The 18,063-nt window shown below is 42.9% G+C and overlaps 1 protein-coding gene across 1 annotated transcript; it reads right to left on the bottom strand.

Annotated features, from left to right (window-relative positions):
- Positions 1–14,919: 14,919 nt before the first annotated feature.
- Positions 14,920–17,577, bottom strand: grk7b (G protein-coupled receptor kinase 7b). Its single transcript, XM_026373971.1, has 4 exons — positions 16,978–17,577; positions 16,349–16,786; positions 15,450–15,721; positions 14,920–15,238 (listed from the first exon to the last, which is right to left on the bottom strand). Exons 1-4 carry the CDS (start codon positions 17,575–17,577, stop codon positions 14,920–14,922), a joined length of 1,629 nt encoding a protein of 542 aa, XP_026229756.1.
- Positions 17,578–18,063: the final 486 nt, after the last annotated feature.

Below are 18,063 nucleotides of genomic sequence, written 5' to 3'. Positions count from 1 at the left end.
TTTACAAATCCTCGCATTCCTTCTCTATAACTTGCTTGCTTGTAGTTCCAATAAGTCAAGTTTCACAGTTATAGAGGTTGCAAACATCTTGAAGATCTTATCTTCTCACTATAGAGGACGTGACAGCATAGTTTGTGGATGGCATGTAGACATCACCTAATGATACTTCACAGCTGATGATACTCACCGTTTTACTGGAGTTAACCAGAACTTGTGGTGCCTGAGGAGACAGGGTCTGATAAAATAAAATGTTTACAGCCACGGTGTGAGCCACATGTGGTACACAGATAAATAAACAGGGTGTGTTGTTTAAATTCAAAGTCAAAATGGGATTAAAATGTATTTTAACGCAGACATGAGGATATGCAGTACATTATTAGTGTTCTGATTGTATATTTAGTCAAATAAATGTGTTCACTCAAGGAATGTTTTGAATTTGCAGTAAGAGTTGAGCCGATTCTTCAGTTTTTCTCTGCACTACCACTTCCTGTTTTTTCACATCCCACCATGCTCCCTTGTTCTTGTCTGAGCACTCACCTGGAGCTTCCTGTCTCCTCTGCTTATCTCTCCCTGATTAGCTCAGTTCTACTTAAGCGTCTGTTTGTTATCTTTCGGTGCCAACTTGTCTACTGAGCTGTAGTAGCTGCAGCTTTGCAGCCTCTCGCGTTTGTAGAGCGACTGGCTTTGGCCATCGTACCTCTGATGGACCGATACCTACCTACAGAACACCACTTAAGGTGTGTGAAGCACTTGAACTATGATAAGCACTCACTTTATGTAACCCCACACATTATTACTTGATGTTGTAATTGAAACCAGAGCAACCAATGGAGTAGTGACGTTTCAGGAATGTCTGTTGTTTGATATTATGGTCGTTTGACATCACCACAAGGGGACAGAGTCTTGTGGTCTATTCATATTGTACCAACTATAAATGGGCTAGTACCTAATAAATAGCCCACATTAGTCAGTTAGATAAGTTAAGTGGGCAACAATACAACAATTTAACAAAGCACAGCCATTCTTTTTAGTAAAATATCTCTAATATAGTTTGACTTCTTCCATTTTCTATATGTACACATTGCTCTCGAAAACATACAGGTTGTATCCCTGTACAGACAGACAGACAGACAGACAGACAGACAGACAGACAGACACCTTTTGATGGTAAAAGACGTCTTTGATTTGGTCCCAAGTGCTGGACCCATAAGTCTGTGTGTTTCCCCAAAGCAGGAAAATCATAAAAAGGTACCAGGTTCCTAAATTACTGCCATTGAAAGAGTTTCTTTCTCTCCCTGTCTCCATTCACCTCTCCTCCTGCCAGCCCCACAGTCTCCGACCCTTTCCTGCTTCCACCAGCAGCAATGGGGGCTTTCTCTTGTTTCCTGGTGCTGGCGCTGCTGGATAAACACACAACCTCCCCCTCGTATAAAGGCTCAATTCTTCTCCATCATGTTTTAAATATGGATACAAAGAGAAACTTGTATGATAATTTCTGGCATATGGTGGTGGGGGTCAGTGGGTGGGAGGTGTGTGTGTGTGTGTGTGTGTGTATAAGGGGGGTGGGGGGGTGCACGCTAGACAGAGTTCTGCCTTGTTCTGATGCTTGTTTAAGATTTCAAGGTTTTTGTTTTATACAAGACCAGACCAATGCCATCGCACAGAGTGAGAGACCGAGCTTGTGTCTGAGCGTGCCTGCAAATAAGACGTTTCACCAGCGCCTGGTTCCCTCCAGTCGTGTGCTGATATGATGGCAGCGCTGTTTTGGAATTTAGGTGACATATGGACATACAATAAGCAGTCAGAGATGAAACTCTTGATGACTTTATTGCAAAACTCAAACGAGGGCGATTGCGTCTCCTCTCCGATGGTGGGCCGTCTCGTCCTTGGCACACAGCTATGTTTCATCTTTGATTTCGTGATGGAGTAATGGAAATGGAGACTGAATCTGGCTCCTGGGTTGGAACATGCCAAAGATGATACAGATACCCTGGATGATACTGATGGCCTGCTGATAGCATGTAGATCACCTTACTGCCCCTGTGCCAACAGCACTACAGCGTGGCAAGTACAGGCCCCTAAAAAGAGTGATGTCACCATCTGTGGATGCTTCAGATCCACAGAAAGATACTGAAAGGTCGGAGAAACGTAGCTGCAGGCTTTAAAAACACATTGTTGGTAAACCTTCTTTTAAAGGTACACTTGGCATCTGGTTCTAACGCCAGACTGTGTAAAATACATCCTCCTCTAGCATATTTTGCTGCTTTTTCATCATACAGTGTCTTGGTGATAAATTGAGAAACTCGTGGCCATTTATTTATGATTTTATCAGAACATGGCCTGAAGTCATATATAAAAACTACAAAGCCACAATTCTGACCATCTATAGAGTAATGTCAGTGCTTTTTTCTTGCTTTCTGCAGTCTGTGCTTGGCCAACAACATGATTAAGGTCAGGGGAAGTTGTGGTGGTTAGTGAACAAAAACTATTCACTAGATCTTTTTACCATCCACACTTTTTTATGCACCGGTGATAAATGTTGACAATGTACATAACTAGGGAGGAGGGAGGAGCATTAATATCTACCATTGGTGTAATTTATTGGAATTTTGGGCTAAACAAACCTGGCAGAGAGGGTTTTTCCAATATAACATGACAAGTCAGTCGAGGCGCTAAGAACTACCCTCATATCTACAGAGGTGATAAGATCATGCAGTATACAATACACACACGTAGTACTGATACACGATACAAGTTTAGCAAAATTATTATGTTATAATAAAAATTAGAATTATACTTTCTTTCTGTTGCTTAGTTAGCATGTAGGCTGCAAATTATTTAATAAATATGAATGAACAATTAATTTACTGACTACTCAACCTGCTGATGAAGCTCCTGAGGTATGCTTGGGTCATTTTGGATTTTGCTGACAATTGATTTAACTGTGGATAGTATTTGATGTTTATTTAATGCTTAAAATTATAGTTAGAGGGCAGTCAGCAACCAAAACCACCAGATAGGAGCTGGCTCCACGATCCTTTCTGGTGATAAAACAGGATTAGAGATTTTGAGCTGGATCGGGGTGCCTGAGCTCCATCTGAAGAGGTAAAAACGATGTGGAACTGATCAGAGATAAAAATGACAGCAGCACAGATTACAAAATCCTTTCTGTGTATGTGTACTGTCAGTTATTATGCTAAGACGACAACGATTATCTGTGCACATGGACCGGTCCGTGTTGAAGCATTAGAGTTAAACTGTTTTGGCAGTAGAGGGTTACCTATGATGATAAGCAGCTCAGTGCAGATGTAATAAAGCAGGTATTCATTCTTCTGTCTCTCCGAACATAGATCTCAAATTCACCGTCTGCCAACAGACACAGCCCACTCGTTTTGCTGAAGAGGACAAATAAAAATCCTGTTTCTTTTGTAATCAGCCCAAAGGCCTATTTGAAATTTTAATCTAATCTCTCTTTACCTGTCCAAGATGAAAACTGCAAGGATTTGGAAAAGCAACACACCAAGTTTACATTTGGCTAAATCTTTTCTATTTTGACTCATTTCAATCAGTGTGTTTTTGTGGGATAAGTAAAGGTTTCAAATGAAACGGCAAATAGCACACTTAGTCATGCTGCTTCAAAGAGAACTATTGACAGTCGTGACTACACTTAGTTCTTTGTACTACTGTAGATTTCCACCCAGATAAAACTACAGAACAGGCTTTTCCGTGTATTTACTGGGTCTGGACTGTTGATTTTTGCACCGATTATAAAAACTCTCAATCTGTCAGTGACTTTGCTTCATTAATCTTTCATGCTTGTGTAACAAATAAGCCTCACGTGCACTGGTACAGGACATTATGAGTGTTTCTTCTGTAAACACGTCCCAAGAATCTGAGCAATGACTTTTGCAGCCCCTTGAATTCATTCACTTTTAATTTGGTTGAAATTACACCAGTGTGCAGAAAAAGGCGGTTTACACAGTTACACTGTGTATGTGGGTGTGTGCATGTGTGTTGGGTCACCTCATGCCCTCATATAACACAGAGGCACGGGGGAGATTAGGAGATTGGAGGGAGGATGATGTGAGATAAAGTGCCCCTATGCCAAACTGTACACCAGAAAACTGATCTCAGAGATAATAAAGATCTGACATTCAGGTTTTAAGTTGGTAACTCTGACTCATAACAACCTCCTCAGTGCAGCGGGCATGAAAGAAAAACCTTGAATGAATTTGGCATGTGGGGGAGTGAGCGATATGGTCAGGGGGAAAAAGGCAGGAAGTGCTCAGACAAGGCTTTTAGTGATTCCAATGAGACTCGTCAAAAGATGTTACACTGTGTGTTTGTTAGAGAAGGCAGAGTGCATAAATGTATTCATCAGTTTTTTAATTGTTTTTATTTTTTCAGATTTGAAACGTTTGTTGTGGACTGAAGATCCCACTAACCTGCCTGTACCTGGTTTTGCCTTTTGTTTGTTCCTCTCACCTGTATGTTTTTGTTTCAAACCTCTTACCTGCATCCGCCCGTCTGCCTGTGTGTCTGCATTAGGGTCCTTGTCTTCCTTCCTCCCCTTTAGGATGAATTTTAATAACTTCTGGTGATCTCCTGACTTTTCCTCAAGTAGCAAACCTCACTGTGAAATTACAGAGTATAGATAAATACCTGCAACATTATTTCAATCTATTGTGTCCTCACGCCAGGAGGAGACAAACATACGGCCTCGTAAAACAGCTGTCTTCGCTCTGACTTTTAGTCTTGTGGCTCATGTGTTTTCCTAGTGATGTGTTGGCAAACACAACCTTGCAAAACTTCTTATACATCATTCTGTGTTGACGTGGGTTTAACAGCCAGGACTCCATGGAGAGACACCAGTAGTACTAGTTATGCACAGAATTTATATAATTAAACGTATGTTGATGAATTACTACAAGAGTCCTGTGGTAAAGTACACAACAACGTTATCACTTTAACAGTGTAGAAACACATAAAATATGACTTATCCCCACCGTGCAAGATGATTTCCTCACCTACACGTCCTGTACTCTACACAAGATTCAGGCCAAACCAACAACTCACTTTCTTCATTTTTTGGCTCGTGACTTTGGAACAAAGTTGTTAATATCCACTAAAGCTGACAGGTTAACTCAGGCCAGAGTAATAAAACATTTGCCCTGAGATGGATGTATCCTGCCCCTCTCTGTACATACATTGTCTCAGTGTGTCAGTGTAGTGATATGATTTTAGGAAAGCTGCCACCGTGCGGGGCATTAATCAGCCGGAGCTTAGTCTGTCGACATTCAATAATGTACTTTACGGTGTTCTTGATCCTGTAAAGCTCCAGCCAGCATAGCAAACTCCCTCTGTCTCAACAGCAGGATGGAGGATGAGCTAAAATATTGATTGCTCTCACTTCTACACATAAATCCTGTTAACAAGAATGCTTCATCTATCACCTCTGTTGGATAGAGAACCTTGTGTCTCCGGGATCGAGAAAAACAGTAATAATGTATGTGAATTTCTGATAAATGGCCGTGTATTCTGAAAGCAACATTTTTCACATGGTGAAGGTAGACTGGGGTCATAAAAAGACTGAGTTAGTGCATATAAGGTAATGTAACTTCTCCGTTTGCCTCACGATTTTCATCCAAGCGCTCACTCCCCTTCAGATCAACCGTGTTTCTCTCCACATTATGCAGACGTGAGTTATGAAGCATGTTCACTGACAAGAGATCTTTAGTTTCCTGAAGTGTCATTGTTCTGCTCTGTTGAACTGTTTTGCCTTCTGATTTACAGTGTTTGAAACGCGTCACCCTACATGAGAGAGAGCCCTGACCCATGGCTGGGGGGCCCTTGGCCAATCAGGGACCGGAGAGGTGCTGGTCACACCAGGTGATCTGGTTCCTCGGGGAGGCGTGCTCAGGTCTAATAAAGCCCCAACATGTCTGAGTGCAGAGAGCCCCAGCCCACAGGGGGGACTCAATCTGTCACGGCCCATCAGTGAAACCCTAAAGCACAGCGATGGCCACGTTCCTAACGGCTCACTGGAGTAGGTCTGAGCTGCTCCAGCCTCCGCTGCTGTCTCCACTCACAAACATTAGATACAGAGTTTGACTGATACGCCTGTTTGAAGAAGGTAAGATAAACTTTGAACAACACTGCTGTGGATGCAGGAAATTATATTGTAAAATAATGCATCAACATGTTTCACTTAAAATTGACCACAATCCACAGTATGAGTTGTTTTCCGTCACTGGGCCTGAATTGGATCCATGAAGTAGACATAATTTAGTCAAATAAATAAAAAAAAGCATTGCAGACATGAAGTCTACCCCTGTCTAACCTCAAACATATCTTTCGATTTTAGCCAGTCCTTAAACTCATCAAAGACTCAGCAGCATTGTGGAGCTTCAGCCGACAGATAATTTAGTGTGAAAACCACATTTTTCGGGCGGTTTTTGGCATCATTGATGTTCTTCAACAGTGAGAAACTCCTCACACCTAAAAGAGTCTGATGATCCCGGAGCCCTGCAGCCCTGAGACGTGCTTCATTCAAAGGAACACTTGTCTGATTTGGATCTCATGTACCACCTATTGCAGCCGTGTTTCTTCAGTTATCCCCTAATATGTTCTGGCATCACAGGACAGTCCAGAGAGTTTAGACATATTAGTAATTTAACTCTTCTACTGCATTGAAAAAAGCAACGCAGGCAGCACAGGATGTTATGGATTACTTGAAATTTTATAACATGTTGTCCGGGGTCAAACGCATGTCAACTACACCCCAGTGCTGAGAAAATGCAGAACTGATACTCAGCCCGCTACTGTTTGTTCCGGCAGACGGCACCACAGCAGGATGATACGAGCTTCCAGGAGCTGACAGGTAGTGTTTGTGCTCCAGCTGCTTGTCCAGTGCCAACTCAAACCAAGTCACTGAGCTCCAGTTTCAGAAGAGCCAACAGAAACAGGAGGGCAGTCAATTGAGTAACTAATTCTGTTGACTAATGCTGCACTTCTAAATCTGATACATTTGTCTGTTTGTTCTTATTTTATTTATCTAAATGTGTTTTTTCTTAGCAAATCATATTAGTGAAGGTTTGTTTTACAACATGCTCTTCAAAAATAATCCTCTCAACATCATTTAATATTTCATTTAGTCTGAGTAGAAATGTTAAATGTGACCAGAGTAGCTGCACATGCACTGTAGATGAAGTATTTACTGACTGACACTACAGTCATTGTTCCGTTATGTGTACTCTGGACATGCAAAGCCTGTTGTGTTTGCACACATCAGGTGAACGGAAAGAGATAAGAGACTAACGGTTACAGTCAGACAAACAAAGCATGAAGTTTGTCTCTGGGTTTGTTGAAGAAGTGTTTATTTTGTTATTTAGTGTCATCATATTGTAATTTGTCTACTCTGACACAAAACAAAAGAAGTACTGCAGGTAGAGTACCACCGCCGGATATGTCATATTACATTTAACAAAATATTTAGCAAATAATAATTTTTTTCGATGTTGTAAAAAGTTACTTTAGGAAGTTTCTTTTTCTTTTCTTCAACGATGCTGAATCCTTTTTCATGTTTAAGTGTATCTCGGCTACAGACACAGTGCTCCTCTCACACCTCGCTCTGCTTCTCGGCGCTGTCCACCGTGGTTTCAACTTGTACAGAGGAACGCCAGCTCGACTGTCCCAGATCTCACAGAGGTCTCTCCCTCTGGTCATAAAGGCCACTTTATACAGCTGTACATCTGTGACCCAGCTTGTGGAAATGTCACAGCCGGCCTGTTTGCAGCCTCTGTGCTCCTCCTGGCAGGAGGACACTTGCTCTGCTGCACTCTCTCTGCACTCCCAGATGCCAGTCATGGATGACTGGGCCTGACTAATACGTGCTAATGCATTCAGATTGGAGCATGTGCTGCAAACCACACATCTTACACTGTAGGTTTATCCTAATGTTTGAAACATTTGACCTTCAAGTCTTGATACTGCTGAAAAACAAAATGAGTTAAATCTGGCTTTGGTCATTGTGACTGGTCCAGCAATGAGACCTCTGCAGCACATGTGCGCGTCGCCATCAGGAAGAGTATTTGCAAGGGATTACATCGATGATCTGTGATAAAGTGCTCAACTGTTTTCCACACACTGCTCTCATGGCCACAAGGGCATTAGAGATGGATAGAAACAGAGAGAGCGAGAAAAAGAGGGAGACAGAAATAGTAAGCGAGCTAGATGGACACGTAGACAAAGAGTGACAGAGAGACACTGAGAGGTAGAAAAGGGGGAAGACAGAGGGCCGGGCAGAGGGGAGAAACAAGCAGTGGCAGAAGTGACAGACTGCAAGTATGAGATGGCAGAGAGGGAGAGTGAGCGAAAGAGGGGAACAAAGAGCATATTGTCAGTGCTAGGCGCTAATCGTCTCCTCTCAGGCTGCCAGAGACAACAGGTGAGAGCAGTTTGACTCCCTGCAGGCTCCATGTAGCTTTCAGGGTGTGTGTGTGTGTGTGTGTGTAAGTGTGTGTGTGTGTGTGTGTGTGTGTGCGTGCAGTGGCCAGGGGACCTCAGGAGAACTCTGTCAATGCCAACGCAAACTGCAAATGAAAAGCGAGGGCCTCGACATCAAAGAGTTCTTTTCAGACATGCCAGGACCTCGGTGGTACGTTTATATTTCTGCACGTGTGTGTGTGTGTATGTGAATATGAGTGCACATGTGTATTGCGTGTGCATTCTGCGCGCGAGATGATACAACATGCACACATCTTCTAAGAAATGGTCCATCTCCTAGCAGGAGCAGTCATGATGCTACACGTGTCCGAAGCAACATGAGCGAGGACGTCGCATTGACTGAAAACATGATGCTTTGATGTTTCCAAGTGTGGGCTTATTATGTGTTAACAATCTCACGGAGCATGTGACCCAGAGCAGCTGTGTTGAAAAACTCTCACCTATGGGAGTGTGGGCGCGACTGCAGGAGACACTCAAGAAGAAAAGGTGAGGAGAGCATTCACGATTGTGATAGTAAAAGATATTTCAGTGATATTTTTGTCCCGGTCATTGTGTTTTTAAGACTTACATGACATGAAAGAATGAGTGGAAAGAAGTTACAGTGGAAAAATGCAGTGCTCTGTTTTGCAGGGCATCAGGAGTTAAATATTTGCAATTGTGCGCGAGAGCCCACAGACCACATCCTCATGACCATCACAAGACAGAGACCGGCCCATTAATCCATCATACATGTGAGTATAAAACGTCATTCGCCGGAGATAAAAATAAGTGTGATAAAGTTACAGCGTGGAGTTTTTAGATTTGAAGGCGTGTGACCACTGAAAGCATTCTCAACCGAAGTTATGACCTCTGTTGCTGGACTGGCAACTTGAGCTCCGTAGGATTTTAAATGCCAAGAGATGGCCTGCAAGAAGAAAGAGCCTAAAGTAGGACTCCCTAAATTAGCCTGTCTGTCAAAACAAGATGTAGTACCTCAGAGGACACAGAGAGAGAGAGAGAGAGCGTTTAAACTGTATGTTCCATCTGGGAATTAACATGATTTGTCTTTTTTTTTCTCTCTCTCTCTCTCAAACATACTGAGATTTGAGCTTATTAGGATAAAAAATGCTTAGCCTCAGTATTGGACTGGATTACAGTGTTTTATGTTGAAAGCTATGGCAACATGACTGACTGCTCTCTCTATGGACACGCAGAGTAGTGTGAAGTAACTGTAGAGGACATTTTTATGTAACTTAGGAGTCATCAGGCTGATGTTACACGCCTGCAGCGTGGTTTCGAGATGGCAGCATCATTATATGCAAAGTTATACGCACTGGAAGTCGATAGAATAGAAATGAGTTTATTTCCAAGGAGATATTGACAGGAAGTTGGTGCAAAAACATGTATAACATTTTGACTCCGCACCATCCACCATTGCAGTAGAGATATAAATCTAATTGTTCAGAAACTAAACATGGTGGCCTGACATTAACACATTTTGTTTGTTTGTTATTAAACATATAATTTCTGTACTTGAACTCTTCTACTTGGTGCAGCTGCTTCTTTCTCATCCGCAATTTGTTTGGACTCTTTTCTTTTCTGTGGCTCATGAAGCCATAACTATGGCATCATGTGAAAACAGCAGACTCGCCAGGATGTTGTCACCACAGCGGACACTCTCCAGACGCCGGCTGCACGCTGAGCTCCTGCGCATAATGAATAAAAACTGGACAAAGTGCATCCTTATAGGAGTCTAAACGTTTTGCCAAAAATCTGAATATACTTCTCCTCTTCCTGCTGGTATGCAGCGAACCCAGTGAGTCACGGCGTGAGGACTCCCTGTGAGGAAATACCACATGGTTTGGTCACAGTACGAGGAGTAGTTGGGTTGTCTCGTATAATACTGAACAGACTCGACCTTTGTCTTTCAACAAAAACCAGCTAGTTTACACACATCCTACACGTTTCTTTATTAAAGAAACAGAATCCATCAGCAGCTGTGTATCAACACCCAAATGTTACAGGATGGTGTGACGGGAGTGAATTTAATGAGACACACACACACACACACACACACACACACACACACATCAAGTGATACTGAGAGTTTAAAACACAGTGACAGACTGGAGGAGGCAGGTTACCGAGTCACACACACACACACACACACACACACAATAACAGCAGAGATGGACTTGGATCCGGTCCAGACTGCCTCCTGGGCCAACTGTCAGTCATATTACACTGCTAACAAAGAATGCAATAAGTACCAGCTAATTAAATTAAACTGGAGACACTCTGAGAAACTAAGTCCACCTTACAGCTTATGTTTCTGTTTTCATGTCACCATCATCCAACACCGGGGAAATGATTGCTTTTATACCTGCTTATGAGGACTTGGCTCACACACAGACACACACACACACACACACACACACACACACACACACACACACACACACACACACACACACACACACACATACACAGATGCCAAAACCTGCTCGGTCAGTGACCCCCAGCAGCATGTTGTACAGTAATTAAAGTGCATTAACACATGCACCACAACTGTTTTTTCCCTTCACAGCTCAGAATGAGGGGTTGTAAAGTGTTTCCCTGACACAGTATTCTGTATCATTATATCCCTCCGCTCTTCGTTTGATGTGCTGATCTTCAATCACCCCGCAGTGGAGGGGTGAAGAACATCAGAAAGCTTTACTCTCCAGCCAACTCGGGTTTCAGGATGCTGTAACTTTTTGAACTTTAAGCTGTTTCCTTGGGATTTTCTACTTGTGGAAAAGAACTTTATTCCTAGTGACAGGTGACCGAAGAGATGCGGCGAAGTGCTGATCGTGGAAATGGGAAAAACTGTGAAAGTTAAGAACGAGGATGGCGGCTGGACACAGAGTCTAATAATCAGATTGAAGTGAAAAAAATCAGATGATAGTTTGGGCCTAAGTACTGCATAGATTAAAAATATACTATACATTCACAACACGTCAGCTGGAATAAAACATGTTGTGTTTGAGCAAGTGAGCAGGTAATGGATAAAAAGGTTAAATAAAATACTTATGGACTAATGGACATTTTGACACATGCTCCTGTCTCCAACAGCCAGGGGCCACACCATTAAAACATGTAATTAGTTAGTTAGTTAATTGATATTTTACTTCAAACATACACATTTCTTAGCAGTTCCTCAGTTTATGTCACTTTCATCTATTACTGAGCCACAAAATGCAGTTTTGCTGAATCAAGTGAAAACTATCTGTTAATGTGGTGAGAACATGTTAATCCTTCCAATGCAATTTGATAAATGTGTGAGTACCTGCCATTTTCATTTTCAGCACAAAAATAAACATCTGAACATGAGATTACGTGACACAGACAGATGACTGTAGCACAGAAAGGACAAGGACTGTTTACAAGTGCACATTAGCGTGTGTGTGTGCGTCTGATCGGATCCCTGACGTTGTCCAGCCTCTGGCAGTGGAAGGGATCTGAGGTCTGGGCGCCATGGAAACTGCCCATTGGGCCTCAGCGGGGAAGAACATCATGTGAACACGCTCTGTTTCTGTTGGACCGTCCTGCAGGAATTCACTTATTTGTGGAAATGTAAAGAATTCAAGCAATGACTCTTACAAAAGTGAACGTTAACCAAAAACTAAACACTTCCTGAGCCATGGTGGGGGTCACCCTGGTAGTTTAGCATGGTCAGGCTCTCAGTTCTCTGTAATTTATCTACACTCTTATGCAACAACATGCAAATTGCTTAGGGAAAATACTCACACTGACTGCGAGTGCAAGACGGCGAGCAACAACCCCTCTTCCTCCGTCACTCTCTCTCCCTCATGGCTGGCTCTCACTTTCCCTCCACAGACAATGGCCTCTCTGTCTTGACTGTTCAAACCACTCTATCACCTATCCTAAACACTCACACACTTGCACAGACACGCCCTCGTGCACACGTAAGTAGATATATGGGCACTAATCAGTGCCACTTTCATTTTTACATCCACAGAAACACACACAGACGTGCACGAATACACACACTCACAGCTAAAGAAGGGAAAAGCAGCAATATCAGTGGTGTGATACCATCCTGAGGATGCCAGGGCAGAGCTGAAGTGTGGCACATGCCTTTGATGTGAATCCAGAGCATGGGCATGTAACAAACGCAGATAACAAATTACACCCTGTCCCGCTTTGATCTCTAAAACCCTACGCCTGCTTCAACAGAGGTAATAAGATTGTGTATGTGTGTGTGTAAGAGTGTGTGTGAGTATGTGAAAGCGTGTGTTTAGATACGTGTGGTTTATGTACATCTATGCCTGCACAATCAGCTGATTTCCAAGTGTGTAAATATGCAAAAAAATGCTCATGCATGTGTGTGCATCTGCGCGCACGAGTGCAAAAAACGTGCAACCACACATGCAGTGCGTGTTGCAGAGTTGTTCCCTTAGCATGTATGTTTGTTGGAGGGCAACATTACAGTGTTGGGCTGTGGGGAACTAAACCCTGGCAGAGGCTTGTAGACGCCTGGTAAAAACATGTTCCTGGAGACCTTCTGCTGAATTTGTCTTGTCGTCACGTCGTCCACAGCGGACTCCCCAGCCTGCCTTCACAGCCGATGATGATCATGTTGCGTCTTGGATTTCCATCTGAACCACCCTCTAATCTCATGACAGTCGAGCGTAAACGGAACCACTTCTCAGCGCTGTAAGATCACCCCCCCCCCAGCAGGAATTAGCACAACACATGTTTATGTGTCCCACAACACCTAAATGCGTCTGAGGTTTGGGAGAGATACACTAAGTGACGGATGATATTCTCAAACACTGAAGTTACATTATGCTGCAGTTATGAATGTTCTGTCGTTACTCTAATATGTTAACGAGACAAGCGCTCTGCTGGTTTTCAGACTGAAGACAGACGAGAGGATAATCAACATAACTGCATAATGATTTACCTGGAGTATTAATTTCTCACACATGTTAACAGATATCATTGCAACAATATTAATCTTAAAAAACCGTCAACTTGCTTGATCGTTTATTTAAAAAAAGAGGAAGAAATATTGCGAAACACATGTCAAAGGCATGACGCAAAATTAAAACATCACAAAAACGTTTGGCAAAAAGGTTTGGCCAACCCAACTCACTATATTATGTGAGTGGAACTAAAAATAAATAAATCACTTTGATTTAATATGAGAGGAGTAGATAGGAATAAAAAAAAAAAAAGTCATCCTTCCTCGTTCTCTCCTCATTTCTACAAAAGACAGAAATACCTGAAAAAAACAACTAATTAATAATTATTAATCTCCTTAGTTCCTCCAGTAAAGGTTAAAGTAGAATCTTAATTAGAATGAAACAATACTGCAATATTACTGCTAATTGAATTATCAGTGAAATGAAAAATACATGTTTTAATGTTTTTAAACATTGTCAATAGCACTTGAGGAGCAGAACAAAGTTCAAATCGAATAAAAAAGTAGAAATAAGACAACTGGAACATCCTTGTAAGATGTAAAATATAAAACTTATTGTCAAATAAAGGCAACTATTCTTAGTTTTCAAGTTAAGGCTAAAGTAGTGTCTGAAACAATAGGCATGGGATGGACGAAGTGAAGAAGTGATCACTTGTAAAGACTAAATAGAGCTATGTTGTTCATCGTTGCTATGTTGTAACGTCTCTAATGTCTCTTACCAGGGCTGTGTATGGCTTGTAAACACAGGGTGATTTGAGGAGTAATGAGGGGGGTTGGCAATGCCTTGTTAATGCCAAAAAGTCTATGTAAACAATTTGTCTCCCTGCATCCCCTTGTTAAAGCTGAACAAGTCATCCAGTGCTTGTAAATGCTACAGTCAGGACAATGTGGACGGTGAAGAGCGCTGCTGGAGGCTGAACGCACTTCATGGGTGTCTGGCGGCACTTAGTGGTGGATGTCTGCAACTGAGGGACGTGAATCCACAGCAGCGACGACGCACGAGACCCCACGCTCACGCCAGCTAAAGGCGGTCTTGGCATTTCTGTGACACTTCTTTGTAACAAATGTGACACATTGCTGCAAATGCCGATCATAACCCTGCTGCTGTTCGGTGACAGACAACCGCAACGTAGCTTGTTTACAAACACATGTAAACACTTTTGCCTGCCAAAATGTCTGAGTGATGTAATGGAAACTATGCATGCACTGGGATCTGCTGTCTCACTAGGAACAGAGGGCAAAGTATAAAGTAGCAGTCGCAGCACAATGTCAGCGTGTGTTTCCATCCAGGCACAACACAGAAAACAGAAACTGTTTGACACACGTCCCATTATGTTTGCCTGTGGCAACATAACGCTAGAATTATTTTTAAAGTTCAATTCAAGGGTAGTTGTGTATTTTCAAGTATTGAAGACAAATGTTGTCTTGGTGACAAGATGAAACGCTTACAAAATTATGCACATGCTGGATTTGAATGCAGCGTCACAGTCGAGCCCGTCCAGCTCATCAAACACTCCGCTGTCAATCATCTCCTTCTGCCACTGGATGGGGACGGCCCCTGTGCTGAACTCCTTGAAGAATTTCTCATCCTTGGCATCAAGCTCAACGTGCTGTACTTCAGAGCTGTCCTTAACCTCGTTCACGTCCTTGGCATAGACCACGTCGGACTTTGGCACCCAAGGAGGTGGCACCAAGCCCACCTCCAGACGGTGGAAATTGATACTGTTGAAAAATGCATGGTTTCGGGGGTCGCCACCACTACTGCTAGGAAGACACAATGAGCTAGATTTAATGATTGTACTGAGATGTAACAGCACTGATTAAAAGTGTTCATATGAGGCATCAAAAATCTATTTGATGATAACCTGTATTATAGAAACAATACAGGTTACAAAACCAATCACAATTCACATTAAACCTTTATAGATAGAACTAATGTAAAGAATAGGGATCTCCTGAAGAACGTTTTACTTACCGACACCCAAGGCGATGCTCCACCTTCTTCTTGAGAAAACGGCTGATGATGTCTTTGGTGGCAGCATCGAAGCGTTTGTGTTCAAACTTGCACTCGTCCTCCAGAGTGCGGCGAGTCACCTCATCGTCCTGCACCTTTTCCCTAAAGTCTCTAAAAGGCAAACGGGCAGCAAGCATCTCGTAGATGCTGCAGCCCAGAGCCCACCAGTCCACAGACGTGCGGTAGTACTCCTGCCTCAGAATCTCAGGAGCCATGTAGCCCATCGTTCCAGCCTGACAACGTACAGAGGGGAGACAGACATGAGTCTCTGCACATCTAGAGTAAAACTTCAAACTGTGGTGTGAAGGTCAGGTGAAAGTAAGGGAAAGCTCATTGCAGTTATCTTGTCTCCACATTATAGGGAAAACACAAACACAAGAACAATAGGTAACAATAAAACATTGTTACACCAAATAATGCAACTTGAATCAACCAGGGTTGACCTAACCTAACAACTGAAACACTGTTGTTCACCTCTGCTGTGGATCTTCTGACTCAACTTCTTGGACAGACTCACTAAAGCCTTATCTGGTATTAGAGCAACGATTATCCACTTAACGCTAACAGGGTCTGGTCAGTTTTTCATACATGCCTCCACCTGTGCATCCTTCTACCGGGGATGAGGTCAAGCACCTTTTAACGAGATTTATTTGGGACAGATCATTTGTGAGATGACTACAAGTCATCATATACTTGTAGAGGTGGGTGAACAAATATAACTGTATTTCTGTATGTGAACATTATGATCAAGCGTCCATACAAATGCTAAACACAGAGATAAGCTTTTCAGAGGTAACTGTGTTAAAAACATCTGACAGCAAGTACTGGAAGTTAATCCAGGACCAGATCACTCCACTAACCATCTGGCAGACCATTTTTCCCTTTGGCAGTTCCATGGCCAATCCGAAGTCAGACAGTCGACACTGTCCTTTCCCATCTAACAGTACGTTCTCAGGCTTCATATCCCGGTACACAATGTCCATAGAGTGCAGGTGGAGTATCCCAGTGATGATCTGGGCCGTGTAGTAAACAACCCGCTCCATACAGATACCCCGCTCCCCCAACTCATAGATATGAAACCTGAGGTCTCCTCCATTCATGAGGTCCATGACCAGGCACAGGTGGGTCTTGTTGTCGTAAGCATAGGCGAGGTTCACGATAAAGAGGCTGTTGACTTTCTCTAGAATCTGCTTTTCCTGAAGGGCCAGTTTCTCACCCCTTTTTTTCTTTAGGCGTCTCTTGTCCAGCTTCTTGCAGGCATACATCTGGCCTGTTTGCTTCACTTGCACCGCACACACCTGCCAGACAGGACAACAGACCTTTAGAGTATGTAACAGCTTTATTTATTGGTTGTTACTCTGTCATTCTGCTAGATAATTAGACCTTTACTGCAGCTATGTGTTCCAATTACAGGGTAATGGTACATTCAGATTCTGATTTATTAAAGAGACACAATTCATCAGAGTACTTTTTATTCAGATGCACCTACCTCTCCAAAACCACCTTTTCCCAGAGTCCTAAACTTATAAAAGTATTTGTCACTGATCTTCTGCTTCTCATACTCTTTCCATCGCAAGAATCTATAGAAGTAGGGGCTCTTCAGATAGTCAGAGAAAGGTTTTCCCTTCAGGAACTCCCTTGTGGCTTCTCTTATCTGACCCATCATCACCTCATCAAAGTTCTTGTCTGATGAATGCTTGCACCTCTCAGCATCCTGTCCTGTAAGGTAGGAGAGGAAACTCCTGGATCCAGGTTGACAGAACTTGGCGCAGATGCTCTTTTTCACCTTCACTCTGGTTTCCTCTTCAGCGAAGCTCCAGCCACTCAGCTCTTCCAGGATTTCAGCAGCAGCAGCATACTGCGGGTTAGAGGCCAGGAGAAACTGCTGGAACAACTTCTTCCCGATAGGCTGTTGCTCACATAGTGACTCATACGTCTCGCCCGCTGCTTCCTGCAGGACAGAGGAATTCTTGGGTAGGGGCAGCGTCAGCAGCCGTGTCTGTTTTTTCAGCTCGTTGCGATCAATCCTCTGAGCCTTCAGGTAGGCTGTGTTGGCCACCAGGCTGTCCAGTCCCACCAGGTCACCCATATCGGCTGTATCCTTTAGCATACCCAGAGGCAGCTGAAAAACCTAAAACACTTGACCTCATCTTGATGGTCCAGGTACAACTGAGCACCTTCAGCACCTGCATTGTGAACATCCGCAATGAGCATTGAAAGTACCACTGTGCTGAGGGATTTGTTGGTAGCTAAGTGTCTTTGCAAATTTATTAGTAGACGGCACTCAGGGAAAGCAACTTATGTGGTTTGAACTTAAGAGGCTTAAGGCTGGACTATTTTTAGAAGATGTAAAGTGCCTGTATGTGGTAATTGTGCTGCCAGCATCACATGACAAGTGGCAGGTCCTGACTTTAAAATGTTATGACTCATTTTAGCTTGAGATAAAGTAACTAATGAGAGAGTTATGTGTATATCATGCAGTACGTGCAATATGAAATAGAGGAAAAAGATTTTATAGCTTATTGCAGCTAACTATTTGTTTGCCACACATCCACCTGTGTAGGGCACAACTAAA

The sequence above is a fragment of the Anabas testudineus genome, chromosome 13, assembly GCF_900324465.2.
Source record: "Anabas testudineus chromosome 13, fAnaTes1.2, whole genome shotgun sequence".
Lineage (NCBI taxonomy): Eukaryota > Metazoa > Chordata > Actinopteri > Anabantiformes > Anabantidae > Anabas > Anabas testudineus.
Note: the sequence above shows the minus strand (reverse complement) of the source record. Positions and strands in the feature narration are given on the sequence as shown.

What these genes read in the sequence shown, in the direction of transcription:
- grk7b (XM_026373971.1), bottom strand. Translation starts at nt 17,577, where the DNA reads ATGGGTGACCTGGTGGGACTGGACAGCCTGGTGGCCAACACAGCCTAC. An exon ending in GAAAAATGGTCTGCCAGATG is followed by an intron (nt 15,722 to 16,348) that starts GTTAGTGGAGTG and finishes GTACGTTGTCAG; the next exon opens with GCTGGAACGATGGGCTACAT. An exon ending in GAGCATCGCCTTGGGTGTCG is followed by an intron (nt 15,239 to 15,449) that starts GTAAGTAAAACG and finishes GTGTCTTCCTAG; the next exon opens with CAGTAGTGGTGGCGACCCCC.